The sequence below is a fragment of the Macrotis lagotis genome, chromosome 1, assembly GCF_037893015.1.
Source record: "Macrotis lagotis isolate mMagLag1 chromosome 1, bilby.v1.9.chrom.fasta, whole genome shotgun sequence".
In the NCBI taxonomy this organism is placed as follows: Eukaryota; Metazoa; Chordata; class Mammalia; order Peramelemorphia; family Peramelidae; genus Macrotis; species Macrotis lagotis.
In genome coordinates this window covers 781,706,899-781,725,836 of record NC_133658.1, presented here as the reverse complement: position 1 = coordinate 781,725,836, position 18,938 = coordinate 781,706,899, and the positions used below count along the sequence as shown (strand labels likewise).

General features: G+C 32.6%; 1 protein-coding gene and 1 pseudogene across 3 annotated transcripts in view; one reads left to right on the top strand and one right to left on the bottom strand.

The window, feature by feature from the left end:
- GUCY1A2 (guanylate cyclase 1 soluble subunit alpha 2) overlaps positions 1 to 18,938 on the top strand; it is a 406,888-nt gene that overhangs the window by 219,273 nt on the left and 168,677 nt on the right. For all 3 annotated transcript variants that reach the window (XM_074216597.1, XM_074216599.1, XM_074216598.1), the window contains exon 5: positions 13,247 to 13,732. In XM_074216597.1, coding sequence (XP_074072698.1) covers positions 13,247 to 13,732 — 486 coding nt within the window. The remainder of the gene's footprint in view (positions 1 to 13,246; positions 13,733 to 18,938) is intronic.
- Positions 2,479 to 2,677, bottom strand: LOC141488287 (small ribosomal subunit protein uS14-like; annotated as a pseudogene).

The following is an 18,938-nucleotide window of genomic DNA, read 5'->3' as shown; positions in this document are numbered from 1 at the left end:
AATAATGAATAATCAAAATTTTACTCTAATACAAAAAGACCTTCATTTTTGATCATATCATAAAGGACAGCATTTTTATTTAAAATTTTAATGATTAGTATCATTTTTTTACTTATGCTTAAACTCTTGGGGTTTCTATTTCCTTATCTGTAATATACCAATGTGAAAGCTTATGATAATTCTGTTCAAATTGAGAAAAAAATGACAATTAAATATTCATTTTGATTCTGCTTTGGTTTGTGCATTAATCATATACATATATACAATATGCATATGTTAAAGCAATTTTATCATCTTTTTTAAGTTTTGTGTTTCAAATTCTATCCCTTTCTTCTTTCTCCCACCTTGAGATGATAAGCAATCAAATATAAGTTATACATGTGTAGTTGTGTAAAAATTTTCCATATTAGTAATTTTGTATAAGAAAACTAGAAGAAAAGAAAAATAAAGAAAGTGAAGAAATAGTATGCTTCAATCTGTATTCAAACAATATCAGTTCTTTCCTGGAAGCAGATATTATGCTTCATCATTAGACCTTTGGGATTGTCTTGGATCATTGTATTTTGAATATACTAAAAATAATTATTTGTGGACTGAACAATATTTTTTCCACTCTAAATTTGATTCAGTATCTCAAGTTGAAAAACAGTAAATTTTTTAGTTCAGAGGAAGAAAAGTAAGAATAATGTTAGCCTTTGAAATCTGAAAGGGTATGTTGAAAGAGAAACAAATCAAAACAAAAAAAAAAACTGCCCCCCCCCAATGTCTCCCACCTGCCCATGGGTCTGGAAAGAAATGGAATTTTTGTTTTTCCTAATGAGTAGAAGAAAGTAAGAGTCTGCCTATTCTTCAACTTGGCCACTGTTTAATGCATATTATATAATACCATTAAGCTTACTTTAAATAGCTAAAGTTCTTTTCTTGCTTTGTAGAATAAACATCTTTGACACTGTATTAGATATCTAAAGTCAGAGCTCAATATTGAACATGCAGACACATCTTTGCCTCCTAGACAGGCTTTTTACCAATCTTCATTCTCTGGTAACATCTTTAAGACTTTTCCTTAAATTAAATTTTTCTCTATACCCTTATTCTATTCTTGAGCCAAATATCAAAAACAATTCAATCAAAATTTACTGAGCACCCACAGCACACAGAGGAAACAAGGCAGTATCCTGTAACTCAATAAAATGGCTCTAAAAAAGTAAAATTGACTTTGGGACAGTTTGTTTTAGGCATGCAGTCAAGTTATAGAAATTAAATCTTAATTTTAAAAATATAAGATAATAATTGCAGAATATTGAATAATAAATATTGAATTTCAGTATTGACCAACAGTTATGGTATGTCTGAAATCATAGAATTTGAAAGGTAGAAGAACTCTATAAGATTTAGTTTAGATTTTCATTTTTAAAATAAGGCAACTGAGTGCAAGAATTTTTAAGTGACTTATTGCTCAAGGTCACAGAACTAGAGCTTATACTAGGAAAACAACCAGTGCTACTTCTGCCTCTATTGGGTAGTCTCTTTTCCTGAGCTTATTAATCTGTCATTGATTCATTGTCCATGAATTCTCTATAATTATAATTCTTTGTGGCTCTAAAGAAGAGCTGAGAAAATGTATCTACTTCCTTTGATTGTTGACCTAGGGGGACTATAGATAAAGATAGTTGCATATTCTGTCAGATATGCTTGAGGTATCAATTGGCTTTGATAAATTCCTTTTTTCTTTTTTCTTCTTCCATTTTTGTTTTAAGGGAAAGTCTCCTAGGCAGTAATACTAGGGAGGCATTTATACAGAAATGGATATGACATATTAACACAAGTAGCAATAAAATAATAAAAACGTTGTGAGAAAATTCAGAAAAGCATATTCTGGTGTGATTAATTCCACATGTACTTCATTTGGTACCTCATAAGTACAGCTCACTGTGCTTGATACTGAGAGAGAGATACAGTGCTTTTGTGACAGAATTGTTGGTCTCATAGAGCTTAATGTCTCACCTGAGATATAGATAACACATACACAATACTGTGCGAAACAGACAAAAGAAAGATTCAATCAACATGCTTTTGCTTTCAGAACAAGGAATGGATTGTGACTGCAGATTATATTGTGGATAGTAGTTCTTATTGTTAAAGTCCTTTCATTCAGGTCTGACTGTGATCCCATTTTAGGGTTTTCTTTTTTATGATTAATATCTTATTTTTTTATTTTCACATAATTTGTTGATGGGTCAATAAGTTCACATTAAATTTTAGTCATAACTGAGATGACATTTTCTTAATTATATATATATATATGTATATATATATATATATATATACATATATATATATATATATATATACAAATTAGCATAGCAGGCACAACAGAATCGATCTTCAAGTGGGTAGATCAAAGTTGTACAGACTGAAATCCAATGGTGGCCACTGATGGTCAGAGTAATTAATGAAGCGGAGGTCTGTAAATACAATTTAGTTCAACTTGATGAAGCCTATGTCTTTCACATACTGCTGGAAGCACTGGCGGCACATGTTCAGGCCATATTTGCGGATCAGGCCATGGCGGTTTGAACAGACATAACAGAGACCCCTGGCCAAATTTACAAGGGTGGCTCCAGGAGAGCTGTTGGTGACCCATGGCACCACTAGCAAAGATGTGAGACAAAAGGAAGAAAAGGGTTCATGCATGTGTTCTTCAAGCCCCAGCCTGACTTTACGCAAAATAACATGATCCCATTTAGGATTTTCTTGGCAAAGATACTAGAGTAGTTTGCCATTTCCTTCTCTAGCTCATTTTTTTTTTTAACAAATGAGAAGTTGAGGCAAACTATCCACTGAGCTATCTAGTTACCCTGTATATGATTTCAAAAAAAAGGATGGTATTTGAATGGACAGAACAAAAGGAGAAGAGAGCATTTTAGAAGAAGAAAATTATGTGAACAAAAGAACAGAAGAGGACCTGCAGGATCTTAGAGTTGGACAAGGTCTCAAAGACCCAGGAATCCAACTTTCAACTGAATAAAAATTCTCTATACAAGCCAGAGTAGAATAGGGCTTTGCTTCTTACTCTTGAAAGAATAAGATGATGTTTGTCCTTCATTCTCATTTTTAAATTGATATTTTATTTTAATTTTCCAAATACATGCTTTGAAAACTATTTAACATCATCCAGTTGCATATGTATGTTACATAATTTTTCTACCACTCTCCTTTCCCATCCCCCTTTTCTCCATGGCAAACAGTATTATAAAAGTTGCATATATACATTTATGTTTAAAATATTTACATATTAGTTATCTTGTGTATGAGGAATTAGGACCAAGGAAAAGAAAGAAACCATGAGATAGGATGGAAAAATATAAGAAAAGGTTTTAAAAAATGAACACAGAATACATTCATATTGTACGGTGGTCTCCAACCCCCCCCCCCCATATGAAATGCCCTTCATTCTTGAAAAATAATATAATATCAGGGAGGGGATACCAATACAAGTGAACTGGATTTGAGTGAGGGGGTGCTGTGCTAAATCACCAGCCTCACATTATCCTTCGGAGCCATCTGGGTCTAGTGGCCATATATGAATCAGGATGATTGGAGATGGCCTAAGATGAAAGGCAATTAAAGGTTAAATGACTTGCCTCAACTAGTATCAGTTGTATAGGTTGGATTTGAACTCAGGTCCCCTCCAAATTGCCACCAAACTACTCTTGGAAGCTATTAAATTCTTGATGCACTACAAAATAGCCTTAGCTTTTTTAATTGCCATTAGCTCAGACATTTAACTTGTGTTCCATGGAGGAGTGACTCCTCTCTCAAAGTCCCATGACTTCTACCACAACCATTTCCTCCTTTTTGATGAAAATCATATCCAGACACTATTGTTCTATTATAAACCAGGAGGGATGGGAATTCAGGTAAGCCCAGAAGGATTTGCATGAACTGATGTTGAGTGAGATGAGCAGAACCAGAAAAACACTGTATACCCTAACAGCAACCATGGGGGTGATGATCTTCCTTGATGGACTTGATCAGTACATCAGTGCCACAATCAGGGACAATTTTGGACTGTCTGAAATGGAGAATCCTATCTTTATTGAGAGAAAGAACTGTGGAGTTTGAACAAAGACCAAAGACCTTTAACTTAGGGGGAAAAAACCTTATCTTATGTAATTTTGCTACCTCTTATACTTTATTTTTCTTCCTTATGGATATGATTTTTCTCTCATCACATTCAACTTAGATTAATATATACCATGGAAACCATGTAAAGACTAACAGAATGCCTTCTGTGGGGGTGGGGGAGGGAAGTGAGATTAGGGGAAAAATTATAAAACTCAAAAATATATAAAATCTTTCTTAAAAATTCATATCCAGAATAGAATTTTCCTTTACAGCTTCCATCCCTTTTTGTGAAATGACATTACCATTAAGGCAAATAAGCAAAAAAAAAAACTATTCTGGTTTGGGAAAAGAACTCAAATAAATATCTGAATTAGTAAAAGTTCCAATTATTATTCTATAATGACTATCTGCCAGATTTATGTTACCTTTTTCCTAATCTTCTTGTAAAATTCTTCTTTCCACCCAGGTAATCTGCATGTGGTAAATATCAATTATGTTTCTGCCTTCATTAATTTTAACCCTTGCTCTATGTATACATATGACATCACCAGTGGACATTTTCTTAAGATACAATACTTTTCCCTGTCCCTCTCACTCCACATTCCCATTTTAACTATCCCTGCTTTTAAAATAAGGTAGCATATCTAGGAGGCTATACTAGAGGGTACAGCCTATAGGCCAAAGGTGGGTAGCTTGGGAAAAAAAGGTCTGGAAAGGATATTTAAATTTAGGAGTAATTTGGAAATAGATGATAGTTGAAGACACCAGAGTGAATGAGAATATTAAGGGAGAATATAGAGAGAAAATAAAAGAGAAATAACCAACTTTGGAAAGCCATCGGGAGGAAGGGAAGCCAGTAATGAAACAAGAAACAATTACAAAAACAAAAGGAGAATCAGGAGAGAGTGTGATCTCTAAAGCCAAATGAGGATAGAATATTGAGAAGGATGAAGTTTTTTTTAAAGTATCACTAGCTATATGAATTTAAATTAAGGATGAAGATTGAAAAAAACATGTAATGAATACAGTAATTAAGAGATCATCACTGACTTTTAGGGAACTGGTTTTAGTCAGTAATAGGTATAGACTAAATTGCTAGGGGCTGAAAAAATGGGAGCAGAGAAAGAAACGAAGCACTTATTTACATAACATTACAATTAAATAGAACTCATGTAGAGAAATTTTGTGGGGGCAGTGGAGGAAAGCAGAAGGAGCTCTTGTTGCATGGCTTTGATTTCTTTATAAAATCAGAAGCTAAATAATCTGCTTTAAGTATGGGTATGTGGTATTTTGATTAGGTCCTGGAACAGTGGGAAAAGAAAGGGGGAACAATGTCTGTAAGTAATCTGCTGGAAATGAAGAAGAGCCAAGATAGACTTGTTCAGGAGCAGTGAATTATTCTGCTGAAGTGACAGCCCAAGAGGAAGAGCAAAATAATTGAAGGGGTTTATCCAAGGGTGCAGAAAAACAGGATAGAAATAATAAAAAGTCTGAGGAGTCACCAATTCTATAGTTGGGTTTGATTGATTAAATGGGCAAACCATTGAGGAACCTGTGGCCTAGATTTAGGAGACAAGAGGTCACAGTCAGAGCAAATTATTCTTCCTGTAGGTGAAGAAGTGGCTAAGAAAATGATTTTCTTTGAGGACTGGAATTTCAAAGATAAAGGGGTTTTTTTTTAGTTTTTGAAGTAGTATAATTATATGGCACAGTAAATTACAATAATATTTCACTGCTAATCTTACATTTTCCATAAATGTATTTCAATACCTTTCACAAAGGCCAGAATTTCCTTTGCGTTGTGGAAATGACAGTATTGTGATAGAAGAGGGGAGGTATGAAAGTATAGACTGTAAATATCTAGAAATGGTGACTTAAAGGTTAGAACTTCTCCATGTCATATTTCACAAGATGTACTGATTATTTCTTATATATATATGAAATTGAAAAAAATACAATTTTATTTCAGACTGGAAATCAGTATTTGTGGGCAAGGAATTATAACATCTTTAAATGATGGCCTGCAATGTATAATGCTTATAGAAATGCCTTTAGATTCTATGTTTAAGTTCTGTCTTTGACATATATTGACTCTGGGGCTTAGGGCAAGTAACTTGAACTCTTATGGCTCTAGGCAACTCTCTAAGGCTATAAATTCACAGGAAGGTACTGCATTTCTAGAGAGTGTCCCATCATCTGGGAATTTCCTATATCAAGGAAATCATAGGACTAATCCTTATCCCTATTCCTAACTGTAATCATAAGTTAAACATAACATATGCAACTGGTATTTCCCATTAATCTAAAATCAGAAATTTCTTAGGGGGGAAAAAGAAATACACAACTTAAAATGCTGAACATACAAATTTTCCATTTTAGAATTTGCACTGTAGAATCCCCAAGCATTTCCTGATATGTCTTTTTAAACTTTAAAGCATAAACCTGTAGCCTTTAAATATTAATGAGCCCTGCTGTGAATCGAAAGGAAAAAAAATAGCATCTAATCTCAGATCATTAAATCAGTGTGGTTATTTGGTTTACTAGTTTTTCTACAAAGGTGTGATTCAAAGAAATTTTTCAGCTGAAATTCAGGGACTAAATGTTTATAAATGCAAATATAAACACATTGAGAAATTAGTCAAGTATGCTGAGATCAAATATCAAAAGAGATTCTATTAATTGAATTCATGAATTCTTCAAATAATTAGCACTTTTGGGATTATGTGTATGTCCTCTATTATGTAAATCACTTCCCCTCCCTGCCTTAGTAGGCAAGGTCCTGCTATGGCTAAAAATAGTCATGTGTAATGGGCCTGCTTTCTGGTGATATATCATTCCAGAATGGATGAAAATGCAAAGTCCTTTCCTGATTGGGAGCCAGAGCTTGGCATACACTGGCAGAGAGTGATTAAGAATCCAAGTTCATTGTCACATAATAACAATACCCAATCAAGACCTTAATGGAGTGATATCATTAAGTGATATGAAGTATACCATGCTTGAGCTCAATGAGTTACATTTCAGAATATGTCCTTACCTATAACAATTGGCCTTGGCAACAAAATAATGAGTTTGAATCCTACCTTTGATATTTATTAAATATGTAACCCTGAGCAGGGGCAGTTAGATGGCACAGAGGATATAGTACCTGACTTGGAGTCAGAAGTCTCATCTTTATTTGTTCAAATCCAGCCTCAGACAGGTACTAGTGATGTGACTCTGGAAAAGTCACTTAACCCTTGTTTGCCTCCATTTCTCAACTGTAAAATGAGTTAGAGAAAGAAGTGACACATTACTCTTATATCTCTACTAATAAAGCCCCAAATGGGGCTCACAGAGAATTGAATATGACTGAACAACAAATTCTAAGCAAGTCATTTAAACCTCTGAACCTCAGGCAATTTTCTAGAAAAGTATAGTAATTTTTATTTTAAATGTGTAATGTTTTCTCCTATTCTTAGGTTCCAGTTTTTAGTGACCTTTTTCTTCAGTTCTGGAAATAAGGGTTCTAATTAGGTTTCTGGATGATCTTCAAAAACAATAAGGCATGATAGAAAGAATACTATGAATAAGTGCCAAAAGTCTGGAATCTACTGTTTTTTAGTTATGGAACCAAGAGCAAGTCACATCATCTCTGAGTCTCAGTTTATATGGTTGTAAAATGACTGGGTTAGATTTAAGAACCTAAGAATTAATTTTACTTCATTAGACTGTTCAGTTGTACACTTTGGCAACAGAAGAAAAACTAAAGGTATCTTTTGCATGTTTATTTTATTAGATTTAGAAAATGTTCTTAAATAATTTAGAAGATAAGGCATAGCAATAGTGAATAGGTCTGTGATTTAATTTTCAGAGGGAACTTATATTAGGAAATTCTGCCATTGTAAATGAGAACTTTATAGTTTAGTCTTAGAGAGCTACCTAAAGCACCCAGAGACTAAAAGATTTGCCTGGGGTCTTTCAGTCACTGGCAAGTCTGGGTTTAGGAGTGCTCATTTAAACTAAGCCTTGAAGGAGGCCAATTTTAAGATTCATTTCCTATTTAACATACATTATAAGGTTTGATGCATTGAATTTCTAATGTTAAAAAATTCCAGCCAAAAGGTCGCTTTTTTGTAGGAAGTGGTTAGAAATTTTCAACATTAATATAAATTATTTTTATAATTTCCATATTCCTAGAGCCAGTTCAGATAGTATGTATAGACAGCTGCTGAGTTACAAACTTTTCTTCCATGCCTAACATGGGAAAAAAACAAAAATTTTGAGAGATTTTCTAGCTGCCCTTAAAAATCTTTAGTCATTTCAAAAGTATTGTATCCCAGGGTACTAAAAAGTGAGTAGATATGACCATTTTGTGGAAATAATACTGAATTTGGATTTAGAAAATTCAAGATTTGAATTATTATTCTGCTATTTGCAGCATGTGTGACTTTGAACTAATCATTTCATTTATCTGAGCCTCAGTTTTTCTCATCTGAAAAAAAGAGAATAAAACTAGATGTCCAAGATCCTTATAGCATTAAATTCTTTGATACATAAAAGACCTGTGGTCATTGAGGAATGGTAGAGAATGGGATAGGTGGTATATGCCTGAAGATTGACAAATGTTATAGTTTTCCAAAGGGAAAAGAAAACAGATTTTTCTAAATAAAAAAATACAGATTGGTGTTCTTGATTCAGATTCATTAGAAAATATTAAAATGGATTGTTAAAATGGTAGTTTGTAAGCATTTAGACAAGGAAATGATGTTTCATTTCTACCTGTCAGTATGGTTCCTTAATACTCAGTTAATGCCAAACTAATCTTGTTTCATGATTGGACAGGAACACTAAACTGATAGAACAGGTAAATATTAGAAGTAAAATACACCTGAATTCCATCAAGTCTTATGATTAAGGATGGATCAATAAAGGTCAGATGATAAAAAAGTTAAGTGTCTAAGAATCAGAACACTGAACCTCAGTAGTAATGATTAATGGCAGCTTGTAGATAGTTCTATAGTGGAGTGCTACATATTTATGTCACTGGCTCTATTTTATTCAACATTTTAAATTGATGATTTGAATAAAGGAATCAATGGAATGCTTGTTATATTAGAAGGTGAATTATAGATTCAAGAAAATAATATGAATAGGATAGAAAAAGTATCAGAGAGGATAGAAAAAGTATCAGATGCCTATAAAATGAAATTAAATAGGTAACATCTTGCCCTTAGTTCAAAATACCAGCTACATAAATACAGAATAGTAAAGACTTAAATTCGGTTTATATTTAAAAAATCTAGAAATTTTAGTGAATTATGATATGATATGATAAACAAAACTGCTATTTTAAATTTAGTGTTCAATGAAAATGTCTGTTGTCATGGTCAGATTATATCTAGGGTATTGTGTTAAGTTCTGAATGTCACACTTTATAAAGATTCTTGACAGGTTGGGAGAGAATACACAAAAAAGAATGATTAGGTTAATGAGAGGGCTAAAGACATTGTCATGAAGATCCAAACAAATAACACTATGAAGTGATGACTCATGATGGTGAGATTTAATAACCATTTATCACCAAATTGTGAAATTTTCTTATAGAAGAGGGACTTAATCTGGTCTACTTGATCCCACAGATGCCAATGGAAGTTACAAAGAAACACAATTAAGTTTGTTAATAATAGCAATTCATAAAAAGAACCTTGGGAGGGTAGCTATTTATTATTAAATGAAGGGATTCGTGTATGAGTTTCTAAATTATGTATTGAAAACATTGTTATCTGGGATGAATGAGCTGATTCCTGAATTCTCTTTGAACTTTACAATTCTACAATTCCATTAATTTGAATAATTTTACTGTTAACTCTTAGAGAGCAGGATATCATGTTTTTATAATATACTCAATTTAAGGTCATGTATCCAGTATGTACTTGAAAAACAATTGCTTATTGATAATAGTAATAGCTTTTTCATAGAATTGCATATATATAATTTTACTATTATGATAGGATTAAAATATATTTGTATTATATTAAATAATTAATTTGATTATATGAAAATATAGATTATATTAAAAGAACAACATGGTCATTTCCCCCAAACTGATGATTAAGCATTGGTGGTAGGGCAATGATTTTTAGTTCTGACAGTTTTATAGTAAATTTAATATTTTTGTCCCAGAGTCAGGCATGTCTTTTTTTCTTATGTATAACAATTTTTGAGGGCTTGTTGGTTTTAAAATAACTTACTTTGCATATTTCCTTTGGTCTATTTCAATTCAGTCTTTGTATAATTTAAGATGGAAAAAGCTTCGAAAGCACCTTCTATTTTAAGTGCTCTGTTTTCCAAGATTTCATAACTATATTCCTTATGCTAAAAACCATTCCATAATACACATTAGCATTTCCCTAAATTCATAAATTATATAAGGCATAATTTATTTCTGGCTTTGTAATTATAATGAAAGGGATAAGAATTTAAAAATGAATATGATATTTTCCAATTAGAAACTAAATACATTTTTACAAGATACACAAATATTCTGAAGTTCTACTTCAGAAATATGAGAAAAAGTCTATATCAAAAATTTTCTTTTGGTTATCTAGGGTTTTGACTTTGGAATTTTTCCTCTTGTGAAAAAGCAAATAACATTTTTCTTTTTCCATTAAGAATCATTGAAAAGGAAATCAACTATGGGCCAAAGAATAGGTCACTATTAAATATTGCAAAAACCCTTGCTCTATTCTGCCCTAGTCAAAACACTTCTTCTTGAACTTCCTGTTCAAATCGAGGTATCACATTTGAGGAATGACATTGACAAGCTGCAGTGTGTCTAAGAGACTGTGACCAGGATAATGAGGGGTCTGGAAATCAAAACATTTGACGACCCATTTAAGGCGGGGGGGAGATTATTTAGAGTGGCAAAAAAGATGAAGGAAGACTGAGAATATTAGGCAGAAAGAGTAGATTTATTTTAACTTGGTCCTGGATAGTGGATAAGATTTGAGTAGGATTTGCTAAAAATGAGAGCCCTCTCAAAATGGAATGAAATGGCATGCTATGATGAGTTAGTTATCTCTTGATATTATAAAACAGAGGCTGAATATCCACTAGTTATGCATATATTGTATGTAGATGATTACTAGACAGTTACTGATCTGAGACCCTCTGATTTCCTTTTGGAACCTTGAATTTTATAAGGTATCAGTTAATTCAGGTCAGTTGGTCAGTTTTAGAGCCAGGTTCTTGTAAAAATTGAGGCTTTTTTATCCTTAATAAATATCCTCCATTGCAACTTACCCCTAAGCAATCTTACAGAAATGTTTAGAACTACCTTTTTTGTTACTGTTGTATTGTTGTATGTTATTGTATTTTTTTATGCTAAAAATAGAATGGTAAAGTGATTGCATTAAGTAATTCTCCTTGAATATAGTTTCCCACCCCATATTTTCTAAATTCTTGGATCAAGTTGTGTGGGAATCTGGGATAATCTCAAGTGATTACACAAGTTTATTGTTTTTAATATTTATTTAATAGTATTAACTGACATACAAGGACGAATGGTTTTAGAGGTGAGGAAATGTCACTGTTCTAGTAGTTCTCCTTAGGCATATTGTTTTCATAGGAATGTTAACCTGAAATGACACTGTATTCCCAGGAAGTTTCTCTTAAAGTGTGACATAATAGAAATTTTCTTGTGGTCAGACTTAATGGTCAAGATGGTTAAGTTTAAAGTATGAGCTATATCTGGGAGGGGTACTAAGAAGACATCATCTTGTCCTTTTATCCTTAGTGCAGTTCATCTGTTAGGTTGTCTCTCATTTGTTGAAGCTGTTTCTTGGTGGGGGGGAGAGGATCTGGAGGTCATAGATTTAGAGCTAGAAGGGAATTATTTGGGTCTCTTAAGTGTTCTCTCTGCCTCACATTCCTTCCTGCCCTATTTCATTCTCCACATAGTAAAGTACTTTTCCTGAAGTTCAGATCTGATCATATCATTCCCCTTCACAATAAAATCCAGTAACTTGCTATTATCTCTAGTCTCAGATAGAAACTCTGTTTAACATTTAAAATCCTTCATATTCTAAATCTCACCTTTCTTTACGGACTTGATATATTATACTACTTTTCATATAAGCCACCATCCAATCAAACTGATATTCTTACTATGTATGATATAGTGAGAATCTATACAAACATATGCAACATATGTCTATATCGATCAATTTGTTCATTGATCAATATAGTGTATATATACACACATATATAGATATATACACACATTTATGCATATATATATATATATATATATATATATATACTTGATTACAAATTCATAGGTATGTCCATTTAGGAAAAAATCACAATTAATTGTTGAAATGTCTAATGTAATCTTGTCATGGTTCAGAGATTTTTTTAAAAAGATGTACTTATGAGATTTTATCAACGTATAGAATTTTTGATAAGGAAACTTCTTCAGTTCTGCAAGTCAACCACTCATCTATAACTTATAGACTTAGAGAATGGTCCAAGGGACAATGAGAGTTAAGGGATTTCCCTATAGTTAAGCATCAGCATCAAAGCAGAACCTGAACTCAAGTCTTTCTGACTACAAATTGGCCCTCTATGTTATGCTTCCTGTCATTCATACTTAGCAGTTACATTCCCTGAGACTGTACCTCTAAAGTCATAGAAATGCATTGTGAAAAGTTCACTTAGATAACCATTTGCTCTCTATAATATTAAACAATTAGGTTGCTGATTTTTTTTGCCACGTAGAGTAATTTTTTTCTGACTAATCATTTTTCTGTCACATGGACATAACTTAAGATTAGTGTTATTCAAGACCAGTGAATATTTTTTTGTAAATTAGCTCTGGAAGTTAATGGATAATGAATGGAACTTGGACTATTTTTCTACCTCTATTTACCCTTCCTTTTTGGATCTTTAGCAATGATTCATGGCACCAATAGTTGGGCAGAGTGACCAGTTTTGCTCTTGGCTGAGGGGTTACATTCAATGTTGATGAAACTGATTTCAAAGATAGTAGCATTTTGCATTATCTTTTTTTCAGAAGCACCTAGAGACTTTCCTGTAATAAAAAAATACCCATCTAAATTTCATTTTGATTTTTCAGGTGATGGAAGTCAAAGGACAGATGATCCACATTCCAGAATCAAATTCTATTTTGTTTTTGGGCTCACCATGCGTAGACAAGTTGGATGAACTCATGGGCCGTGGCCTGCATCTCTCAGATATCCCCATCCATGATGCAACTCGGGATGTGATTTTGGTTGGGGAGCAGGCCAAAGCCCAAGATGGACTAAAGAAGAGGATGGATAAATTAAAGGCAACTTTAGAAAGAACTCACCAGGCTTTGGAAGAAGAGAAAAAGAAGACAGTGGACCTTCTGTTTTCCATTTTTCCTGGAGATGTAGCTCGGCAGTTATGGCAAGGGCAGCAAGTGCAGGCCAGAAAGTTTGATGATGTCACCATGCTCTTCTCTGACATAGTGGGTTTCACAGCTATCTGTGCTCAGTGTACCCCTATGCAAGTTATTAGCATGTTGAATGAGCTATATACCAGATTTGATCACCAATGTGGATTTCTGGATATTTACAAGGTAAATATAACTTCAATTATTACATCTATAATTCCCATTCAAAATAAATTATGATAATGCCTATTTCAATGTCAAAATGACTTGTCACAATGATGAAATTTTCAGGTTAGAAAATGTTTTCTTACAAAATATTTTTGATTGATCAGTAGTGCTCTAATTCAGATATCTTCATTTAAAGTATTATTGCTTAAAAAGCCATTCTCATAAACCTATTAAATTTGTTAAGGGTTGATTTCCTGCATTTTCAAATATTTTGATTTTTTGATTATTTCCTACTGATATTACACAAGAATACGAATTCTTTGTAACTGTCAGTCAGAATTCGTTACAGTAAAAAGAGCAACCCCTGAATTTGCCAAAGTCTGGACTATTTATAACTCTGTGATGAACCTTTTTTAGAAAGTGGGAGTTTTCCACAACATAAACTAGACATTATATAATCTGATGGCTAAAGAAAGAGAAGTAATGATGAATTGAGCTGGAATCTGCAGTTAGATTCTAACTAAACTGCAGTTGGCACTTGGAAGTTTAAATAGTGATTAGCAACAAATACACTAGAATATTAGAGTAGGTTATCCTCTGAACAGCCTACTTGTACCTGGGTTATAACTGATGGTAGCAGCAACACTATTTTCCCTATAGAATAAATGAAAAAGAAATTTCATAATATGCATTAATCATATGTTGATCTGGTAAGGAAGATTCTTCTTTTCCCTCCCATCAAGTCATATTAGTGTCATATTGCTCTTAGCACCTCACCTGTCAAATCAATGTGCCCATATTTTTGTGCGGAGAATTTCATGTGGGTTTCTCCCCTTCAGTGACTAATGTTTTATTTTAAAAGGGCAAGTATTCGTGTGGGGATAAATAGTAGTTCTTTTTTCCTGCTTTCCTAATTCACATAGATGCTTACTTCTTTTTTTATAATTTTTTTCTATGTAAAGTAGCTTTAAATAGAACCCACACATTTATTTTGGAGCCTCCACCTTGAGCCAGAGAATGTAAGATAAGACATGTTATTGAGCCTCCGTGAGAGAAAGCTGTGATGTTTTTTTGGTTTCTTTAGCTCCTTTGCAGAGTAAGTCAGCTGCAAAGGTTTTAGCTAAGTCCCTTCTTAAACATATGCATACTGTGTAAATTATGAGTAAATAAGTCACAACTTCTTTAGGTTTCAATTTCCTCATCAACAAAAACAGAATATTAATATTTGTGTCATGTATCACACAAATTTTTCCTATGAAAAGTACTTTGCAAATTTTAAAACATTTTATAAATACTATGTGATCATGAATTACTATCATTATTTTAATTATTGAACCTTTGGTCAAGGTAGTCATGGTTGGTATAGGAGGAATGGTTTAGAGGGGAAGGTCCTTTGACTGTGCATGTTCAACACATTTTTCAGGTACTGTGCTAACTGTTGATCATATAAAGAGAGGCAAAAAATAATCTCTAGACCTTAAGGAATTGACATTATAGTAATAGTTAATGATGAAATTAGGAGAGATACAAATTAACAAAACAAAACTAGAAGATGGTGTGGCCAGAGAGAGAGAAGGGTCAATCAGGAATAAAGAAGAAAAAAAAGCTGAAATGAGTTTAAAAAAGAAATATAATAAAAAACAAAAAATAAAAAACAAAAATAAAAAAAATTATTTATGGAGGATATATTTAGGGATTCTTCTTGGGGGCAATATCAGGAAAGAGTGACAGGAAGATGAAATTCAACACTGATCTTTTAAATCTAGATATATTATTTTACGTAACACCATTGTTATAGTATCTAGAATGAGATAAAATTAATAAACAAAAAAACCCTTTCTTTTCTACATGAGGAAACTATCAATTGGGGAAGTTCCAAGATTTGTCCAATATCACTTATATAATGTAAGGCAGAACCAGGATTGAAAACCCAGTCTTTTGACTTCAAATTCCCTTCTTTCTATAATACCACCACGGAAATAGTATCAGAGATTTAGAACCAGAAGGGACTTCAGAAGTTATATAATCTAATTCCCTTCTTGTGCAGATAAGGAAGTTTAAGCTTGCCAAAATTAAATGATTTACCCAAGATTCCAAAGGTCTCATTCAATTAGAATCACAGATTTAAGGCAAGAAACTATCTTAGAAGTCAAAAAGAAAGTGAGATAGTCAAAGTATAGCTAGAAAATTTCCATTGTTTATTAAAATTTAAGTAATCCTATTTTTATAAGATCTTGAGATGGAAAGATCCTCAGAGATCATCTAGGTCAATTTCTCACATTTTTACAAATGAAGAAATGGACTATACTGATTCAGTGATTAGCCAGGGATCACACAGTAGGAAATAGGTGAGAAAGCTTCTAAACCTGAATTGTTTCTGTACACTAATAGTCATTATACATCTGATGTAAAACTGAGAGGAATTCTAGTCCTTTTCTTTGTAGTGCTAATCTATTTGGGAGAATATAGTGGGTACACCTGTTCCCAATCATTAAGATTTATGCAGTACTAAAATGTTTTCAGCATTATAGATACACAATATCTTATGAACTAAAAATTCATTTATAAGAAAGCAAAGTTGTTCCCCCATCCCCACCCCACTCAATCCCAAATTCACCAAAGGAAGATCTTAAATTTTGATTTGGGACTAATATAATAACACAGAGAAAAATTATTGTAAAAATATAAAAAGGAAACCAAGTAAAAGATTTAGAGCCAAAAGGGATGATTTGTGGCTTTGCCTCATATAATATATTCAAAAGTTACTGTGTCAAAATAATATGCAAGTGTTTAAATTTAAGGTCCTGTCTCTCCCTTGGTTGTCTCATTATTTCACACTTTCCTATCATTAGGGAGATGATACAGCAACCAGTTGCAATGGTAAGGTAGACTTTAACTAAATTAGGACATAATAAAAAAAATAGCTCTGATAAAATCTTCAACTCACCTATTTTGCTGGAGGGTGGGAAACAGGATATAGATAATAGCATACATTATGCACGGAGAAAATCAAACATAACTTCCTTGACTATAAAGATATTAATGATGGGTGATAAAGAGTCAAATTCAAAATGAAGCATGGATTGTGATTTTGATTTTCATTAAATTAGGAAAACAGGATTTCAGTAATGCCAGTGTGCTGACAGAATATTTTTTATTAAGGATTCTCAGGAATGCAATATTAAACATCCAATGAACAGAAAATAACTATTTTCAGTTCTGCACAAATGTCTTTGGAGACCATGCAGATTATAATTCCTCTGGAATTTATAAATGAATTGTTTTATGAGGTTCCATGACCAAGGACACTCATCATTTCATGCCTAATCGCAATCTAATTCTTATTCTTCTCAAAATTTGCCAACACTGTGCTTATATATCAAGTGCACAGTTAGTTCCTTGCACAGATCATATCTAAATCTTTTCCAGCTTGGTAGAACCTCTAGAATTTATGCTTTGATGGAATCCCTTTCAAGACACATTGGTTAATTTTATGACATGAAAATGCTTAAGAATTAGCTTTAGTGGAGGAAAATGTTCATATTGATAAATAATATATATATACAAATGTTTATAGAAATCACTTTACAGATGATAAAAGGAAGCCATTTGCAAGCAATATTTTATGATCAATTTTAGCCTTATTGAATTTATGAATACTGTCTGATGCCTAATCTAGATCTAATTCTGATTCTTCTCAAATTTGCCAACACTGTGCTTTTATAGCAAGTACACAGTTAATTCCTTATCATTTCACTTTCTTTCCTCTTCCATAATTCTCTCTATTTCCAATTCAGAATGAAAAAGAAAATAAAAGTTAGAAATGAGTTTTTGTTGTTTAGTCCTCTGCAACTCTGATGTTCTCTTGACAAAGATACCAAGTGTTTTACCATTTTATTTTTTATCTTATAATCAAGCAAAACAAATTTCTATGCTTTCCATGTTCAAAGGGAAGTGAGTGTGTGTGTGTGTGTGTGTTTGTGTGTCTCATTCTGCACTCTGAGTCTTTCAGCTATCAGGAAGTATATATCACGTTTTATCCGTGATTTCTCTGAAATAGCGATTAGTCATTATGCTGATCAGAGTTCCTAAGTCTATCAAAGCTATTTGTCTTTACAGTATTGTTATCATAGTATAAATTATTTATCTGGTTCATTTCTTTCTGTATCAATTTTTTATATTTTTCATAATTTCTTATAGTATTTTAATATCTTATGTATTTATATACCATAACTTGTTCAGCCATTTCTCCCAGTGGAAGGGCACTCCTTTAGATTCCAATTCTTTGTCACCTCTTAAAGTTCTATAAGTATGTCATACAACCTTAGAGTTATTGTTTACTAATCTCTTAGTTAATCTTCCTTCTGTTTTAGTCTTCTCTCTTTTCTCTTTCCCTCCTATTTCCCTGTTGATTATGTGTAGTTTTTTTATCTAACTGTGTGTTTGTGTATTCTTCCCTTCTTTTGATCAGATTAGATGAGAGTGGGGTTTGAGTGTTAGTCATTCTTCTTCTATTTGTATATAGACATTAATTTGTGCACCCAAATTGAGATAATTGTCCTTAATCTTCATTTCTCTCCCTATCTCCAACCCCAATGTATTCCTCATTCTTCTTCCTCCAGTCTTCTTTGAAGAGCACTTAAGATATACCAGAAGCACTCTTAGGTATTCTGCCTAACTAAACCCCCTCTATGACTACTAATGAAAATAGCTTTTAGAGGTGATACAAAAGTCATTTCCTCACAAATAGAATTTAAGCAGTTTATACTTATTTTTTTTTCTGTTAGGATTGATCATTAGTAGTTACCATTTTGTATTTCTTTTAACTTCTGTATTTGAACTTTTAAATTTCTGCACAGTTCTGATCTTTCATCAGAAATATTTAAAGGTTTTCTATTTGTATTTTTCCTTCTAGGCATATATTTGATTTTGCTGCATAAATTATTATTGATTGTAAGATTATATATTCTTATCTTCAAAAACATAATATCCCAAGATCACCAATCAATTCAATTAGGTTTTTTTTTTAATTTTTAAAGTAGATATTTTAATCAAGTATGTATTTTTTTAGCTTTGTGAATGTTTTTTTGTTTTTCCAACTACATGCAATGATAGTTTTTATTAACCATTTTTGCAAGGTTTTACACTTTTGCTCCCTCTCTCCCTTCCCTCCCTCCCTCCTGACAGAAAGCAATCTGATATAAATTTTACATTTGCAACTATG